General features: G+C 51.2%; 1 protein-coding gene across 3 annotated transcripts; it reads left to right on the top strand.

The window, feature by feature from the left end:
- Nucleotides 1-1,199: 1,199 nt before the first annotated feature.
- On the top strand, nt 1,200-9,819 carry TRIM45 (tripartite motif containing 45). Of its 3 annotated transcripts, none has more exons than XM_040057084.2 (6): nt 1,200-1,493; nt 4,170-4,903; nt 5,906-6,035; nt 7,818-7,932; nt 8,217-8,343; nt 9,136-9,812. In XM_040057084.2, the coding sequence occupies exons 1-6, from the start codon at nt 1,387-1,389 to the stop codon at nt 9,285-9,287; spliced, it is 1,365 nt and encodes a 454-aa protein (XP_039913018.1). In that variant the 5' UTR covers nt 1,200-1,386; the 3' UTR covers nt 9,288-9,812. The 3 variants fall into 3 exon arrangements, with proteins under 3 accessions (XP_039913018.1, XP_039913017.1, XP_039913019.1); XM_040057083.2 differs by lacking the exon at nt 1,200-1,493 and adding an exon at nt 1,714-2,039 and having other exon boundaries at nt 9,136-9,819; XM_040057085.2 differs by lacking the exon at nt 1,200-1,493 and adding an exon at nt 2,078-2,200 and having other exon boundaries at nt 9,136-9,809.
- Nucleotides 9,820-15,651: the final 5,832 nt, after the last annotated feature.

The raw sequence follows: 15,651 nt of genomic DNA, 5'->3' as shown, positions 1-15,651 counted from the left end.
CATCCCGAGAGTGCTCTTACTTTATGCTGGTAGCGCATAAATACTCATTACTCAGCAGTGATCTGTGCTTCAATCTGATCAGTGGCAGGGCAGGTGACCAGATCAGATCAGCTGGGCCGCATCCTCAGATTTTCTCTGCCGCTGCCAGTCACGGCTTTATTCCATCATCTCTGCAGCAATGGAAGGTGCTGCTGTTTTCTAGGCAGCTCACCTTTTCTGCACAAAGGTAACATTATGACTCTTCCCCCATTTTCTTCCCACACCCACATTCACAGGGCCATTTACTATTCTTTCCTCCTGCATGATTAAAAGAACCAGTCTTTGTGACAATATTGAACATTGTTATCAAGTCATCTTGTCTCACAATCACTGCAGCTTTTATCCTCTCCAGCTTCCGCAACCACTGCACTTGCTAATAGGTAATCTGAAGAAGGCTGTTGGAACATCCTTCTTGTGATTGGCTTTGAGGGTGTAAACATTTCATCATGACCTAAAACTTTTATCTTGCATTGCAACATATAAAACACAGAAATGTCTGAGTGTATCAGAAGAAAAAGATGAGTTCTGTGTTAAGCCATTGGGCATCAGACTGGCATTAGCATCTGTTACAGAGGAAATATTTACTTGTGTTATAGACCGATTTTAAGTATTTATCTACTGCTCTGTAAATGGATTCTCTGGTTCTAAAAACAAAAACCTGACTGGAGATCTTCCCATTGTTGATTTTTGACTTGGGGAACTGAAACTCCAGAAATCTCAAATCCTCCTCACATTACATTGGTATTCAAAAGGGCCAGCAGGATCGGACAGGTAAGATACTTAATGTCCTGGGCAAACTAATGGAGAGGCTGGTAAAAAGTTCAGTTATTAAGGGCTGAATGTGGTGCACTAGAGTTCACTTTATAGAAAAGAACTTTTTCAAAACAAGGAAAATTGGTTTCAGTCTTTGAAGCGCTTACACACATCAGGCTGCTAAAGGCAACCGCGTAGATGCCATCGAAGCCCAAGGGGCATCGCGCAGGGCTTCACTGACGTCGGGCTTTCCACGCCTGCTTCTTGCATATTTCTGATTGCCAGGTGCGGTGAATGAAGAGCCCCAGCCCCTGCCGGCGGGCAGTGGCAGGGGAGCCCGGGAGGGGAGCTGCCCCACGCCGCCGGCCGGCAGCGACAGCTCGGCGTCGCACAGCGGGCACAGGACCGGGCGGGCGGCGTTGAAGTTTCACCGTCTCAGTTAAAGTCTCCCCGCTCTCGCTCAGCTGTGCGGCGAGTTCTGTGTCCGGTGATCCGAAGGGGAAAAACTACCACGGCCTGAAGGCACCCAGCAGACCGACAAAGAGGCCAGGCAGGCGGTGAACCTGGAAGTTTTGAACTGGAAGAAGTGGAAACATGATCTTGCGGCGGTGTGGTGGGAAGGGGCCGTTTCCCACGCTAAGCGGCGGAGACAAAGAGCCCGGCGGGTGCCGGAGAAGGGGAGCTCGTCCCTCCGCGCCTCGGTGAGGGGGATGACAAAGGCCGCCTCGGCCGGGGGAGGAGCGGCGGGGCGGGCAGCAGCAGGGTCCGCTCGCAGCCCCCGCCCCTCACGGCGCGGCCCCCGCGCTCCTCGCGGGGGCGGGGAAGCACCGCGTGCTGCGGGGCGGCGCGAGGCGTTCCCGACGGGAGCGCTCGCGCCGGGGAGCGGCCGTGAGGGGCCGCGCGGGCGGGCGGGCGGGCGGCATGTCGGGGCCGCGCTGCCCGCAGTGCGCCCGGCCCTGCGCGTCGCCGCGGCTGCTGCCCTGCCTGCACTCGCTGTGCGAGCCCTGCCTGCGGCGGCTCGGGCCGCCGGAGGGAGCGCCGGGCGCCGCCCGCCCCGTCCTGTGCCCGGTGTGCGACGCCGAGCTGTCGCTGCCGGCCGGCGGCGTGGAGCAGCTCCCCCCCGACTGCCTGGCCGGGAGCCGCGCCGGGGCCGCGGCCGGGTGCGACCTCTGCGCCGACGGGGCGGCGGCCGGGCGGTGCCTGACCTGCGGCGTCCGCCTGTGCCGCTTCTGCTGCCGGGCGCACAGGTGAGGGGCGGCCCGGGCGGGGACACCGGGACACCGCGGCTGGGGGAGCGGGCAGGGACACACCCAGGGCGAGCCGGAGCAAGAGCTGGCCTGTGTCCCAGTTTCTAGCCACCGCTCACCGCCCCTGCCTGGAGGATGCCCGCAGGATGCTCTGTACTCAGGTGGGGACAAGCAAGCTGCAAGCATAGAATCGTAGAGTATCTGGAGTTGGAAGGGACCCACAAAGATCGTGGAGTCCAAGTCCTGGCCCAAGACAAGGAATCCCCGTGTGCCTTGGAGTGTTGTCAAAACTCTTCTTGAACCCCTTGGGAACAAGTCTATCAGCCATGTTATTGGCCATTAAGTCCAAAATCAAGCCATCCTTTGCCTGTAGTGGTGTCCACGTGCTGGTTTGCATCTCGGTTTAGTATCACTGGGCAACAGGCATGGGTATGGGCTGGTGCCTGCAGGACAGGAGCCTCACATGCTGTACTGTCCCACTTTGGAAAAGACACATCTCCCGAAGGAAAACGGGAAAGTTAAGTCGCTGCTCTGCCTCTCTCCACCTCCAGGACCATTTACTGTGTGTATGTGTAAAGGCACCCTTAGGCAAAGTGAAAGGAGATTTGTGGAAGTCCTGCCTGGTGTGGTTGCTACCTGCTGATGATCAACCCATGTGCTTGCCTGCTACATATTGTAGAATTGTTGCAGAATGGAGACGCAACTGCAACAGCTAGGAGTCAAAGGGGAAAGGGGCTCAGTGGCCTGTAAGCCACGCAGAGGTCAGTCAGCACTATAGAAGAAAAGTGATGGAAAGCCTGAATGGCTTTCTGAAGCAAGGAGGTGACAGGCAGGGTCAGAAAAACACCCAGAAGCACAAGCCAGGGAAGCCTCAGCCTGGGTTAAGCAACTCACCCTATTCTCTCCACATTTTGCTGCTCCTTTCTGCTTGATTAGCAAATTCTTTCCCCAGACATATTTCTCCCTGCCCTGCCCCCCTGCACATACTGGTGCCTGCGGGGAAAATGTTGTAGGCTCTTAGTTACCTTTCCACTCCGGGTGTAATTTTCAGCATACCATTCCGATTAGCTAATGCCTCGTGCCCCATGGAGCTGCTGAAGAGTGATAAGAGACCTTGAATAGCAGCCTGCTGCTCTGCCAGGAATAGCTGCAGAAGGGAGAAAGCAGCAGAAAATTTGTCCCCGTGACCCACTTCCTATAGTATTTTACTGCTGTCATTTTTTCACCCCACTGGCATCTACAGACTCTCACTTGATTTAGTTGATGTCAGAGCAAGGACTAAGGAAAACCATTTTGAAAGGATTTCCTGGTGTGTAGGGAAGGTTTCTGTGGTTCTGAGTGCCGTGATTGTGCTCCTTGGAACAACTGAGGCATTAGGCTGAAGTCATGCAACATTGGAAGGCTTTGAAAATGTGGTGGATCCAAGGGTGGTTAATGGGAAGCAAAAGGAGGAGCATAAGAGCCTGTGATGAGGTTGCTTTGTGTTACCAGAGCAGCTCTGCAGCACTTGGTCTTTGGAGTTAGTCTTTGCTTATGGCTTGGAGCTCCCATTGCAACTGCCAGAAGTCATTAGTGCAGGAGACAAGTAGGGAGAGGAGGGGTTTAAATCCTTCTCAATAACTAACTCCCAGTGTCCAAAGTAGCAGAGAATGGAAATATTCTAGTGCTGCCCTGTGACATGGCAGATGTCTGGGTTATAACAGGTTCTTCATGTCCCATCCTTCTGAGCAGGACCTAACCTGGCAACCAGAAGGAAGCTGGGTGTGACTTTTGGAATATTAAATGTTTTACTTTTTGGCTGTCTTCTGGCAGTGATTTTCCCCTAAGGGATATTAGAGCTCACTTGCCTTGTGTCTGAAATCCGTGCCGACCATGCAGTCAGGGAGGCTTGGGGAGCCTGAGAGCAGCTCCTAAGGAGGGGCTCCACACAAAGGAGGAACTCGCTCCTCCTGCGTGTGGAGCCTAGTTCTCAGGAGAGCACAAGTCCTTTCAGGGAATTTCAGTGGAGACAGGAAGGAGCAGTGCACACTATGACTTGCAGCCTGTTGCAAATAGGCATTTGCAAAGGCTCTCAGTTTTCGTATTTTGTGTCCAACGTGCATAAAGTGATTGCTGTTTGCTCCTGCCTAGGAGACAGAAGAAAACGGCCTCCCACGCTGTGACAGAGCTGGAGAGCACCAAGGATTGCAGCCGTGCCGGGAAGCCTCTCCTGTGCCCCTCCCATCCCGCAGAGGAGCTCCAGCTGTTCTGCGAGCAGTGCGACCAGCCCGTGTGCCGGGACTGCGTTCTGGGCAGACACCGTCAGCACCCCTGCGACTTCGCCGGCAATGTCATCCACAGGCACGGGGACGCCCTGCGGGAGCTGCTGAAGAGCAGCCAGCAGCACGTGGACACCCTGGAGGATGTGCTGGGCCGGGTGGATGAGATGGGCAGCGCCGTCCGCAGCCGCGCGGAGGCCGTGGCCGCGGAGATCTGCCTGTTTGCCAGGGGCTACGTGAAGGCCGTTGAAGAGCACCGGGACCGGCTGCTGAAGCAGCTGGAGGACCTGAAGGTGCAGAAGGAAAACCTGCTGCACTTGCAGAAGGCCCAGCTGCAGCAGCTGCTGCTGGACATGAGGACAGGCGTGGAGTTCACCGAGCAGTTGCTGATGAGTGGCTCAGACGTGGAGATCCTCGTCACCAAAGGGCTGGTGTCCAGCCGTCTGACAAAGCTCAACAGCGTTGCTTACAGCACCCAGCCCAGCGTGGATGACAGGATCCAGTTCTCCCCGCACGAGAGGGCGGGGCAGTGTTGCGGCTATGAAGTTTTTGGGGCCATTCTCAATAAAGCGGTTGATCCAGCCAGATGTACCCTGCATGGGGAAGGTAATGGGGTGCTGTACAGAGCTGAATGGGAGTGCACTGCTCCCTGAAATCACCTCTCTGCTCTCTGTACCCACGTGGTGTGCAGCTTCTGGCACTGTTGGCTCCCTGCTATCAGGCATTGACCAGGGGCAGAGGTAGATCCCCAGCAGAGGTTGCATTGCCTGCCTGTGGGAGCTGTGCTGGGCAGGGAGCCAGGCAGCTTTTCTCATCCAGATGTGCAGAGCATGTGGCACTGCCCTCCACAATGTCACCAACCTCAGCAGGGGGCTGAGGAGGGCTCACTCAGGGGATGGGAACAGCACCTGTAATAGCAGGACATGATTAGCTGGTGGTCCAAGCTGTTTTGTAGCATAAGCCCAGGCAGATCTCCCCTTTGTGGCTGGGTAAGTTTTTCCCATTACAGATTCTGCTGAGATTGCTGTAGGAATACCTGGCAATACCTTGATGGTTTTATGGATATTTGCTCACTAAGGACATAGAGGTGGGCCAGCAAAGAGACAGTGTTCAGACCATCCCACAGAGCGCAGCCAGCTTTGGTCAGTAATGGTCTGTGCAGGACAAATGAGACAGACCCAGGGCTTGTTCCGTCCCTTCCGTGCCAGACTGTAGGTGTTGAGTTCTCTGGGGCACAGTAGGGTGCTGTTCCTTCTTCCTCTGGGTTGCATGGTATATCTTGAGGCTTTCTGGAAAGGTGCCAGTTGGGCTGAGTGACAGGCAAACAGACCCCCATGGTCCATACAGATCTCTGGCCTAAACCTGCCAAACATCTCTCAGAACTTATGGCTTCTGCTCTCTCCTAATATCCAGTCATATGTTCACTTTTCCCTGTGAGTGGAAGGAGCTGTACACCCCAGAAGCAAAGTCCTGGCTGTGCTCTAATGGGGCTGCAATTCTGCAAAATAGGTGGGAGCTGGCAATCGTGGCTTGACTTGAGCCCTTTGTAGTTCTCTTTCTTTCTGGTTTGGTGGTCTGTTATTTTGTTTTGTTTTGTTTTCTCCCCAGATCTCCACAGTGCCCGTCAGAACCAGCTGAGTGGCTTTACCCTGCTGTGCAAGGACACTACAGGGGAGCGCCTGGGACGGGGAGGAGAGGCAGTGCGGGTCACCATCACCCACAAGGACAAGAGGGACTGGTGGGTATTTCACCCAAGAAATCCCTGCTCACTGGCTTAGCTTTTCTGCCTCTCTTATCCTGGCTCCCTGCTTGCTTAGGAGGGTGGGAGGATGTGCTTCAGCATGTGGGTCAGAACCTGTAGAGGAAAAGGCACTACTCTTTTTCCTACAGTGCTTCCTTCTGGTTGTGTGTTGTCTGGACAGTGATTGCTGAGATTTGTATTAAGTCTTTGACTGATTTGGGCTTCTTAAAGGATTCAACTCCTTGTGTGTGTTGCTGGGCACGGTCAGAGGGAGCTGTTGCCCCTTCTCGCTCCTCCCAGCAGAAGCCTGGGGCTTCTGCTTTTGTTAACACCTAATAAGTCATTGCAACCCCTGTATGACAGTCACAAGTCAGACAGAGTTCACCAACCCCACGAGCTTCTGACAGCTGATGTGGACGTGCCTTCTTCATGTTCTGGAGAAAGAATCTGTGCTGTGCTTTTGTCCTTTTTCCTGTAGTTGCAAGCATTGAGTACTTTAATGTGTTTGAAGGTTTCCTAGCAAACCCAGGAAAGGCTGCACTTGAGCTCCTCAGTGTTTCCACAAGGAAAGTGACCAACCAGAAAAAAATTATTACTGTTTCCAGACCACACTTGTCACGAAAGAGCAGCCAGGCACGAAAGCAGACCCAGTTGGGGGTTAGTTCTTAAGAAAAATCTCTCTTGTTTTATAGTAGGTGGAACTGCATGCCAGCATTAATTTGTTCCAGGAGCACTCATGATGGGATGACCTGATGAAACAAAAAAGGGCCAGGATGCTGAAACCCTTTGCTATGTTGACAGAGCACACAGAAGCAGTGCTGGCTGCACAGATGCTTATCAGTAGAGCATCACTGTCCGAGAACATTGTTCCAATGTACCTTCCTTCCATGAGTGCAGCTATGGTGTAGGAAGGTGCGTGCCTGAGGGGTTTCTGGATTTCTCGTGGTAGGCTAGAGGTCGCTGTGGCCACATTAACGCGGTTTCTTGCTCTTGCCCGTATGCAGTTGCTAGTTGGGTTGCTGAAAGCTGTCTGGCTTTGCTTTGAGGCACAACAGCTGCAGAAGAGCACGAAGTATCACTGCACAGTTCATGGCAGGAAATTATGTAGGCAGCTGTATTGATACGAAGTGTTGGGGGTGGGGAATACAGATTATGAACCTACATGTCATGGGGCCCAGGAGACTAATTAGTGGGGATTAGCAAGAACACCTTCCTCTATGCAGAGCTGCCTGATAATTATCTGAAAAGCTTTCCATCTTCCTGTGGAGCAGGCAATTTATCCTGGAGTAACCAGCTGAGGCTTTCTTTCTAGCACTCTGTTCACCAGGGCTCCCTGTGAAACACAGTGAGTTTCACTACAAGAAGGGAGAGTTGCCAGCAGGGACCTAGAACTCCTCAGCATTGAAGGGAAGAGTTGGGGTCAATGCAGCTGGGACAGTGGTTAAAGTGATTCAAACCTAGCCTATTCTATCCTATCTTTTAGATGTTTTTTTCTGGAGGTAACTGCTTGCTGAAGCTGTGAAATTACTTCATTTGTGTGGGCTCTTATCTGATGGGATAATCTGACTTGTAAGTGTGCTGTGTGTCATCTTCTGCCTTTTTGGTGTGCAGGTTGCTACAAATCGTTGCAGTGCAACTGGCTTTGTGAGACTTCCTTTGTATGGTAATAGCATGGGTTTGTGAAAGCCACCCTAGGCCAATCTAGGCCAAACTCTGGTTTACATTTAAAGCAGTTTTCTGCCAGTCACCGACCTTTTGGATTTCTCTCACTGTCCACAGTGCAGTCAAGCCAACAGTGTGTGATAATGGTGATGGGACCTACTGTATTTCCTACATCCCTGAGGAGCCAGGCTTGTATGCTGTCTGCGTCTGTGTGAAAGGGCAACACGTGCAGGTAACGTTTCTTATTTCTCTTGCAATGCTTCTTCCTTACCTACTTTTCTTTTCTTAGGTGTTTGGTTTAAATCTGTCCAAGGATTACTTCTACCACGTAGCAGTTACTTTTCTTTTCTTAGGTATTTGTTTCAAATCTGTCCAAGGATTACTTCTACCACGTAGCAGTTTAAGGCTGGGCTCAGTGATCTGTGACTGACAGGGTCACCCAGATGGTGTCTGAGAATGCAGACACATCTGACAGCACCCGCTGCAGCAGCCTCTCTGTTTGCTTGTCCTCTGCAGGGCTCTCCCTTCGCTGTGATGGTGAAGCACAAGTTCCGAGAGCACCAGGGGGTGTTTCACTGCTGCACGTTCTGCTCCAGCGGAGGCCAGAAGGCCGCTCGCTGCGCCTGTGGTGGGACCATGCCAGGTGGGTGCTCAGCTCTCCCCACGCTGCTGGGATCAGGAGGATTTGTTGCACTAGCTCCTCCCTGGTGGATAGAGGTGTGAGGAGATACTCTCACCCAACTTGCACCTTGGACATGCACCGGGAGTGTGGTAAACCGTGCGTACACGTGTTTTGGGAGGGTGATTGCAGCAGGGAGAAATGCAGCAGGACACACCAAGGGTCTTTGTGGCACATCCCGTAGAAAGAGACCTGAGCCAGCTGTGCAGGAGGTGGGGCAGGGCACCTCAGCCTTTCAGCCCTTCTCAGTGAGGCTGAGCAGCATTGTACCTCCAGTGTTCCTGTTCCAGTGTTGGCATGTTGGGAGCTCGTGGGCTGTGTTACACCGTGACCAGCTCTGGAGAAACTTCACTCCATGGTTAGGACAAGAGTTCAACTCCCTTACTTGTTTAGTCCCAACCATCTTCCCTCTCCTTCACCTGCACGTGTCATTGTGTGTTTTGCGTGTTTTTAGAATAGAATTGTCCTCTTGCTTTTTCTGTGCTTGATCTGTATCTTTGGCCATAGCCACAAGCAGCTGGCACGGGGTTCTGGGCGCCCATGTATTGCTTTATTCAACAGGCAAGGGGACGGAAATCTTCAGCTTTCCCCAGCTATTGAGATGAGCTGTTCTTTATGGAGCCCTGGAAGTTTTGGCTTTGAATATGCTGTGTTCTCATCAGTACATTTTAGAGAAGTCCTGAGGCCAAAGTCTGTAACATACTGGGATTTTCTGGCCCTCTTTGGGTTGAGCTGCTGGTGCCTCTTCTCTTGCAGGTGGGTACCAAGGCTGTGGCCATGGACACAAAGGTCACCCTGGCTGCCACCACTGGTCGTGCTGTGGACAAGTGGAGGAGAGCTCAGAGTGTTTGTGTGGGCCCCCCAGCGACACCTCACAGAGGAGTTTGCTCAGGACAGTGGCACTCTGAGCAGCCAGGTGAGCTCCTGGGAGTCCAGGGCACTGCTGCTGGCTGCTTCAGGAGCACAGATGATCCATGAGGATCCATATGATCCACCCCTGCATAGCCTTGCTGCCAGCAAACGGCATGATGGGTGTGAGTTGTTGGGGGGGCGTGGGGGAAAATAAAACCGTGCCTTATGTTCCACCCAGGGGTGTGTATGCAAAGTTATTTTGTGCTCAGACAGGAGCAAATTCTGGGAATTGTACCACTGCCTACACTTCTGAGGACTTGTAGCCCATGAGGGCATGCTCTAAGGTGAAACTCAGTCTGAGCAGTTACCTTACAGGAGGGTCAAGGTGTGTCCTGCTCTGCAGGGTCAACAGCCTCTGCTGTCCTTCTTGATGAGGTTAAAGCTGCTCATTGGGGCACATTCCAAAGGGTTTGTGGTCATGCCTTGGAAAGGCTTGACAACCTGAAAATGGCTTCTGCCTCCCTGTTGGATATGGATCTGGATTCCAGCCTTGGATGTGTGCACATAGCACAGTCATGCTTCTGGGATGTTTGCAACTCCTACACCTCCTCCAGATAAACTGCAGTCTCATTACAACCCTGCCTGCAAAGTAGGGGCAAGGCGAGTCAGTAACGTATCTGCAGGAAGGCCCAGAAAACCTCATGGCACTGACAGGAACAGGAATGGGAGTATCATTCGCCTGGTCTGTATGTTCTCCATGGAGATGATGTGGGACACAGTGCTGCTGGGGCTGGTGTGGAAGCAAAGGGAGTGCCCAGCTCACCCATGGAAGATCTGGGGGCAGTTTGAGCATCAGTAGGAGTCACAGACATGAGTTTGCAATTGTCTGTCCAGAGCTGGAGCACAGGAGATGGAACACAGCAAAACTCCTGGATCTGTCTTGTGCGACCTTGGCAAAGCGCTTCTCACCCCATAGCTGGGGAAATGGCGTCTGTGATGAGGAGGAAGAGGCACTTCCCTGGAAGGGCAATTGCCACCCTGCTGGCTGCTGCCAGCTGCTTGTCTGGGTGAAGCAGACACTCTGAATACCTTCCTTTACAAAACAAAATGGTGTCATTGAGGGCACACCACTGCCCTGAGGGTAACCTTGCCAGTAGGTGTGTGCTGCTGGGGGCTCCTAATTCTGCCTGAGGAGCTGGGCACAAAGGTCCCACTGTTGGTCACTGGGGAGAGGAATGCTGCTCCACTGTCAACAGCAAGGACTGGGTTTTGTTTTCTGCATTATGACAGCTGGCTTGTAAATACTAGAAACTGTTTGCTTGCTCAGCCTTGGAAGTCTCTCATTTGTAGTTTGTTCCTCTTATAGAGCCAGTTTTGGATCTTCTTCCCACCAAAGGAGATAGATACCCTTATGCAAATGCTGGTTATAGCTTTCCATTAATCATCCAGAAAGCTTCCCTGTCAAACAATCAAGGAAGTCTAGGCAGTTTGAATCTTCAAGTTGCTGAGTCTGAAATTTCAAAGTGAAAGTTTAGTTTGAGTTAACCTTTAATAGAACAAATAGTAACTCATTCTCATCCTTGCTATGTCAATGGCAACTCAACGGAGCCAATGTTCAGTGCAGAATGTGACATAAACCAAAATGTCTAATTTTTTGTGTCTTTCTAATTCTTGCTCCCCCACCCCACTAGCTGTGTTGTTTTTTTCTCAGAACCTCCATGCTGTCTTGTAGAGGGAACACGTAAGGACAGCGCTACCTTCTAGGCAGATAATTTCTGACTAAAAACATCTTAGTCCTCTCAGACAGAGGAATGTGTTTTCTCTTTGTGTTAGGTATCCCTTACACACCCTGTCGCTGATGCTTTCCAAGAATCTGTTTGTCAGAATTGCACCAATGAAATTTAAACCCTTCAGGGAACTGCAGCTCTCCATTTGATGTGGGCAGAGCAGGTTTTGGACAGCTTGGGTCCTGGTATTGATTTTTTTTCTTTTTGTTAGACTTGAAGGCCCAGTTGGTCCCAGGGATTAGGAGGTATTGGCTAGCTACCACTGTGTGCTTGGTGTTTGTTGTGGATGAGGATATCTTGAAGAAACATCTTGATAAAAGACATTTAATGACCTTATTCACTTAGCGGGGAGGGGGCTAGATCAGTGTCCTCCCATTATTTGCCAGCAGCCTTTACCATCAGCCTTTTATAATTTAGTGTACTCTGCAAATTAACACATCCTTCTGATCTGCTGGAGTCTGACATTGGACCCCAACAACCATTCCCAAGATGGGCTTCCAGTGCTCTGTTGGTAAACAGCTGGGTCAGGGGGTGCATTAGGAACTGTAGTTAGTCTGCTGGGCCATATGATGTTATTTCTGTCCAGCTGGTCCTTGAAATAATAAAGGTGTTTTCAAGACAGACATTAATGCAGTGCAGACAGAACTGCACTGGTAGGTACTTTTTTTTTTTTTTCTCCCCCAAGCCAAAAGCTCTTGATAAAATTGCCTGTCTCCAAAATTTGGGGAAAAAAATGAACGTGGAGTGGGGCTTTGGGAGTCAAGAGAAGTGGATTTACTCCCTCAATAGGGAGAGCAGTGTAGCTGGGAGAAAAACCATGAAGAGCAAGAGACTGTAAAAATCCTGGAAGGATGCCTGGAGCCTGAAAGACTCCATGTGGGGTGCTTCCAGTGTCAGGCTCGGGCTAAGGAATCTCTCCTTTGAGAGTCAAAGCATGCTGGAGACACAACTGCACTTGTGCCTCTGTTTCACAGGTGTGTATTTTGTCCCAGAAGATCTCAGGAGTAGAACGGATTCTGGCTCAGATGGGCTTATTTTTTCCCAGAGCAGAAAGTGGTTCACAGGGTTGCACTGATGGGAATGCCATGTCAGGACAGATGCACGTGCAGTTTGTGGAGGACAAACTTTGTGTGTTTGCAGCCCAGGTGGCTCAGCACCTCCCTCTTTTGAGAGGTGAGGGATTGTTCTGAGTGCTGCTTCTTCCAGCTTCCCTTCACAGGCAGGTGAGGCTGAGGACAGATATTGCCAGCAAGGCAGTGTCAAGTTCTCCTCCTTCCAGATCACAAGTGTTCTCATTTGTGGTGCTTCTCAAGCACCTCTCAACATCATTGTTACAGATGTGGGATCATAACGTGGGAAAGATATCCTACATTTTGGGTTAAACCCCAAGAAAAGCTTTTATCTCTTTCAGCTTGGTAGCTGCCTACACCTCTGTGGAATGCTCTGTCAAACTTGGCTGCTGGTCAGCTTGCCACAACTCCATCTTCTCCTTCACTGGTAGCTCCTGCAGCATTCCAGTGACACTGAAATAAGGTGTGAACTTCCCATAAGCAGGGGAACTCTTCTGTAGGGTACCAGCTGCTGGGCCCAGCAAAGCTGGTAGCACTTTGTGCCCGCAGTGAAGGCAGCTGATGTGTCCCAGGTGTTCACCAGCTCTCACAGACCATGTGGGACCAGACCCTGCTGTCACATTTGATTGGATTTGCTAATAAATTCAAGGTTGGTAAGAGCTGGGCAGATCCTGTAGTCACAGACCCTTGGTTTCTTTGGGAAGTATCCTGAACCCCTTTTGGGGTTTTTTTGCAGTATGAGCATACAAACAGGAGCAGGCTCCAGCATGAGCTGCTCAGAAATGAACGTGGTGTTGCCCTGAGGAACAGGACTTGCCCATGTCCTGCTGGGGCTGCCTGTGCCCCAGAAGCAGACGTGTTTTTCCAGCATGGAAGTAACCTGATTGCTGACTGTGCAATGGGGTGTGCTGTGGCTGACCTGGAGTTAACTGGAGCAGAAAGGGGACGCCTTGTCCGCCCACTGCACACGTAGCTGTAGATCAGGTGTCACCACAGCCATTAATCAAGTGTCACTGGGGGCAACAGGATATTTCTTAATGTGCATTTCCCACCAGGCTGCTGTGGCCTAGAGCTATTCTTAGCTTCTTGTACTGTACTGCTAAATTATGAGAGGCTTAATAATCAGCAGAATTCTGACAAATAATGATTTTTTTTTTCCAATTTTCATCACTGACCAATATTGATTGCTCTTGATTTTAACCTCTGGTTATTGCAGAGAGAGTAGTTTGGGGTTTTTTAGATGCTGGACTGTTCCCAGTTCCTCTGGGCATCCTCAGCTCTGCATGGGGAAAGCTGTTCACTCCCACTAACCATCCAAACTTGCTGCAGATAGCTACAGACTGACAAAAATCCCCTTTTTCCCATCCTCCCTGGAACACAGTCCAGATGTAGATGTCAGGATACGCAGGTTCCCTTTCGGGAAACTGAACATGGTGGTGCAAGCTGCCTTCCCTTTTCTACTCTTTCACAACCTTTCTGCCCTTCTCAACCTGTCATGCCCAAGAGCTGCTTATCCTGCCTCCAGCCTTGTCTGAGACCAAGCCCAGAGGGAAAGACCTGCAGGGTCTCGCAGGTGCCAGTTTCTTTCCTTTACACACTTCAAAGTGCACCACACTGGCAGACCTGAGAGCAGCAGGAGCAGGTGGGCAGAGGCGGTTTGGCCTGAAGGAGTTCATTGGGATTAAACAGCAGTCAGAAAAGGGGCTGCTGCCCAACCTGTGTGGCTCTGAGAGCCCTGCTGAGCTCGTAGGAGCCTCTTAGCACAACACAGAGATGCAGGGGAAACACAGTGCAAATGGGGCCAGGAGTGGGACCTGCATGTGGGACCTTTCTGCCCAGTGCCAAGAAAGTGGTTGGAGATTTTTGTAGGGAGACCTGAGCTAGTCCTGGTTATGACACAGCCCCTCAGTGATGGGTAAGCTGCAGATCTCCTGGGACACTTGTGCATTCTGAGCCCAGGATTAGCTGGCTACCAAACCACAGGCTGTGCTATTTTTTGACTTAAATAAGACATGTTTCTGAAATGGATGTGTAGGAGGTCTCTCCTGTCGCCCCAGTGTCTAACCAGGCCTCCCTGCTTATGAGTGCCCTGGGCAGGGGGAAGTTGAGATGCTCAGTGTTTCCTCATTCCTGAGAGTTCAGTGCTTGTGCTCACCACTCCTTAGCTGCATTCAGTTATTTAAGCAGGACAGTTTGGGAGGATGTACCATGCAATGGACAGGGGCTGTGCTGGACAGTGTGGGACCTTCAGGCACCTGGTGTTTGACTTGTCTCTGCAGATGCTGTGACCATGGCATCCCAAGGCCAGGTCATTTTCTGGAGGTATGGTACTATCTGCACTTGCCTTGGCAGAGGGGAGGGAATTGCATTTTTCAGACTCTTGGGATGTATTGCCCTGCTGCCAGGAGCTCCCAAGACAGCAGTTTTTAGCAGCTTGACTGTACTGCACTCTCTCAAGCTACCTAAATACCAGTGCAGCTTGTTTTATACAATTTGTAAGGCCGTGTATGTGTCAGACACCCGTGTGCAGGTCATCAGCTGTAGTCAAGAGGGAGATGCATGTCCTAGAATTCTGTATTTGCTAGAATTTGCTAACCCAGGGTTGAATGCTGTGGCAGATGGGGGTAGCAATGCTTGAGGAAGGGTGTATTCCTGCTGTTGTATTTTGGGGGTTCAATAGCTTGAGGAAGGTAGCCCTCTTCTGCTGGTCCTCAGACAGCTGCTTGTGTTTTCATCACATCAGCCTGCTGTGGGGAGAAAGAAACTGTCCTCCAGAAGTTTCCTTGCAGGAGTAAGAGCTGGGAAGATATTCTCAAAGTGGTTTGTGCCTCTCATTTCAATTACCCCATTTCCTTTGGAGCTATTGACCAAGTGCTGGTGAGCTACGACTGGAAAAAGAAGCCATAAAAAGATCTACCTTGTGTCCTTATCTCCTGATTAGTTAAAAATAAGCCCCATCAGATGGATAAAAGGGCAAATTTTTCTTCCTCTAGTCAGCATGGACTGAGCTTTCATCCAAACTTTACTGCTTGAACATAGGCAGCAACAAGCTGTCTTTCCATGCCAAGTGTGGACTTTCCAGGCTGGATGGAGACAGAGGTTCCAGTGGTGTGTGGGACAGTTCTGCTGGCATTTATTCTGTGAAAAAGATTTCAGCTGTTACCAGTATCTGTCCCACCGGAGACGAGCAGCAGTGGGGAGAAGGACAGGCCACGTGTGAGCAGAAGAGACCTCACACATGAGCTTTGTCACATGGAGCATCAAGGAAGAACTAAATAGCAATATTATCTGCACCCTTCCACTGACAGAACTGAGGTTGCCTGTAGACACAATGTCAGAGTGTGAATATTCCCTGGGCACTGTATTCCTCATGTGTCTGGAATGCACACAATAACCAGCTCTGTTACTCTCAAGAGGCAGCCCAGCCAGTCTTTGTCAGGGAATGAAATAACTGATAGGTGTGAAAAAATGCACATCTATCCCTTGCTGCTCTGAAAACCTTCCTCCTGCTCTGCCAGCGCCTCTGCCCTCTGCCAGGCAGCAGCAGGTTACTGGGTGAAGCA

This window comes from Hirundo rustica, chromosome 2 (genome assembly GCF_015227805.2).
Source record: "Hirundo rustica isolate bHirRus1 chromosome 2, bHirRus1.pri.v3, whole genome shotgun sequence".
Classification (NCBI taxonomy): Eukaryota; Metazoa; Chordata; class Aves; order Passeriformes; family Hirundinidae; genus Hirundo; species Hirundo rustica.
This window is presented reverse-complemented; position numbering and strand designations above follow the sequence as displayed.

Coding starts and splice junctions, on each gene's coding strand:
- TRIM45 (XM_040057083.2), top strand. CDS start 1,714: ATGTCGGGGCCGCGCTGCCCGCAGTGCGCCCGGCCCTGCGCGTCGCCG. Junction 4,904..5,905: donor ATGTACCCTGCATGGGGAAG/GTAATGGGGTGC, acceptor TTTTCTCCCCAG/ATCTCCACAGTGCCCGTCAG. Junction 7,933..8,216: donor TGAAAGGGCAACACGTGCAG/GTAACGTTTCTT, acceptor TGTCCTCTGCAG/GGCTCTCCCTTCGCTGTGAT.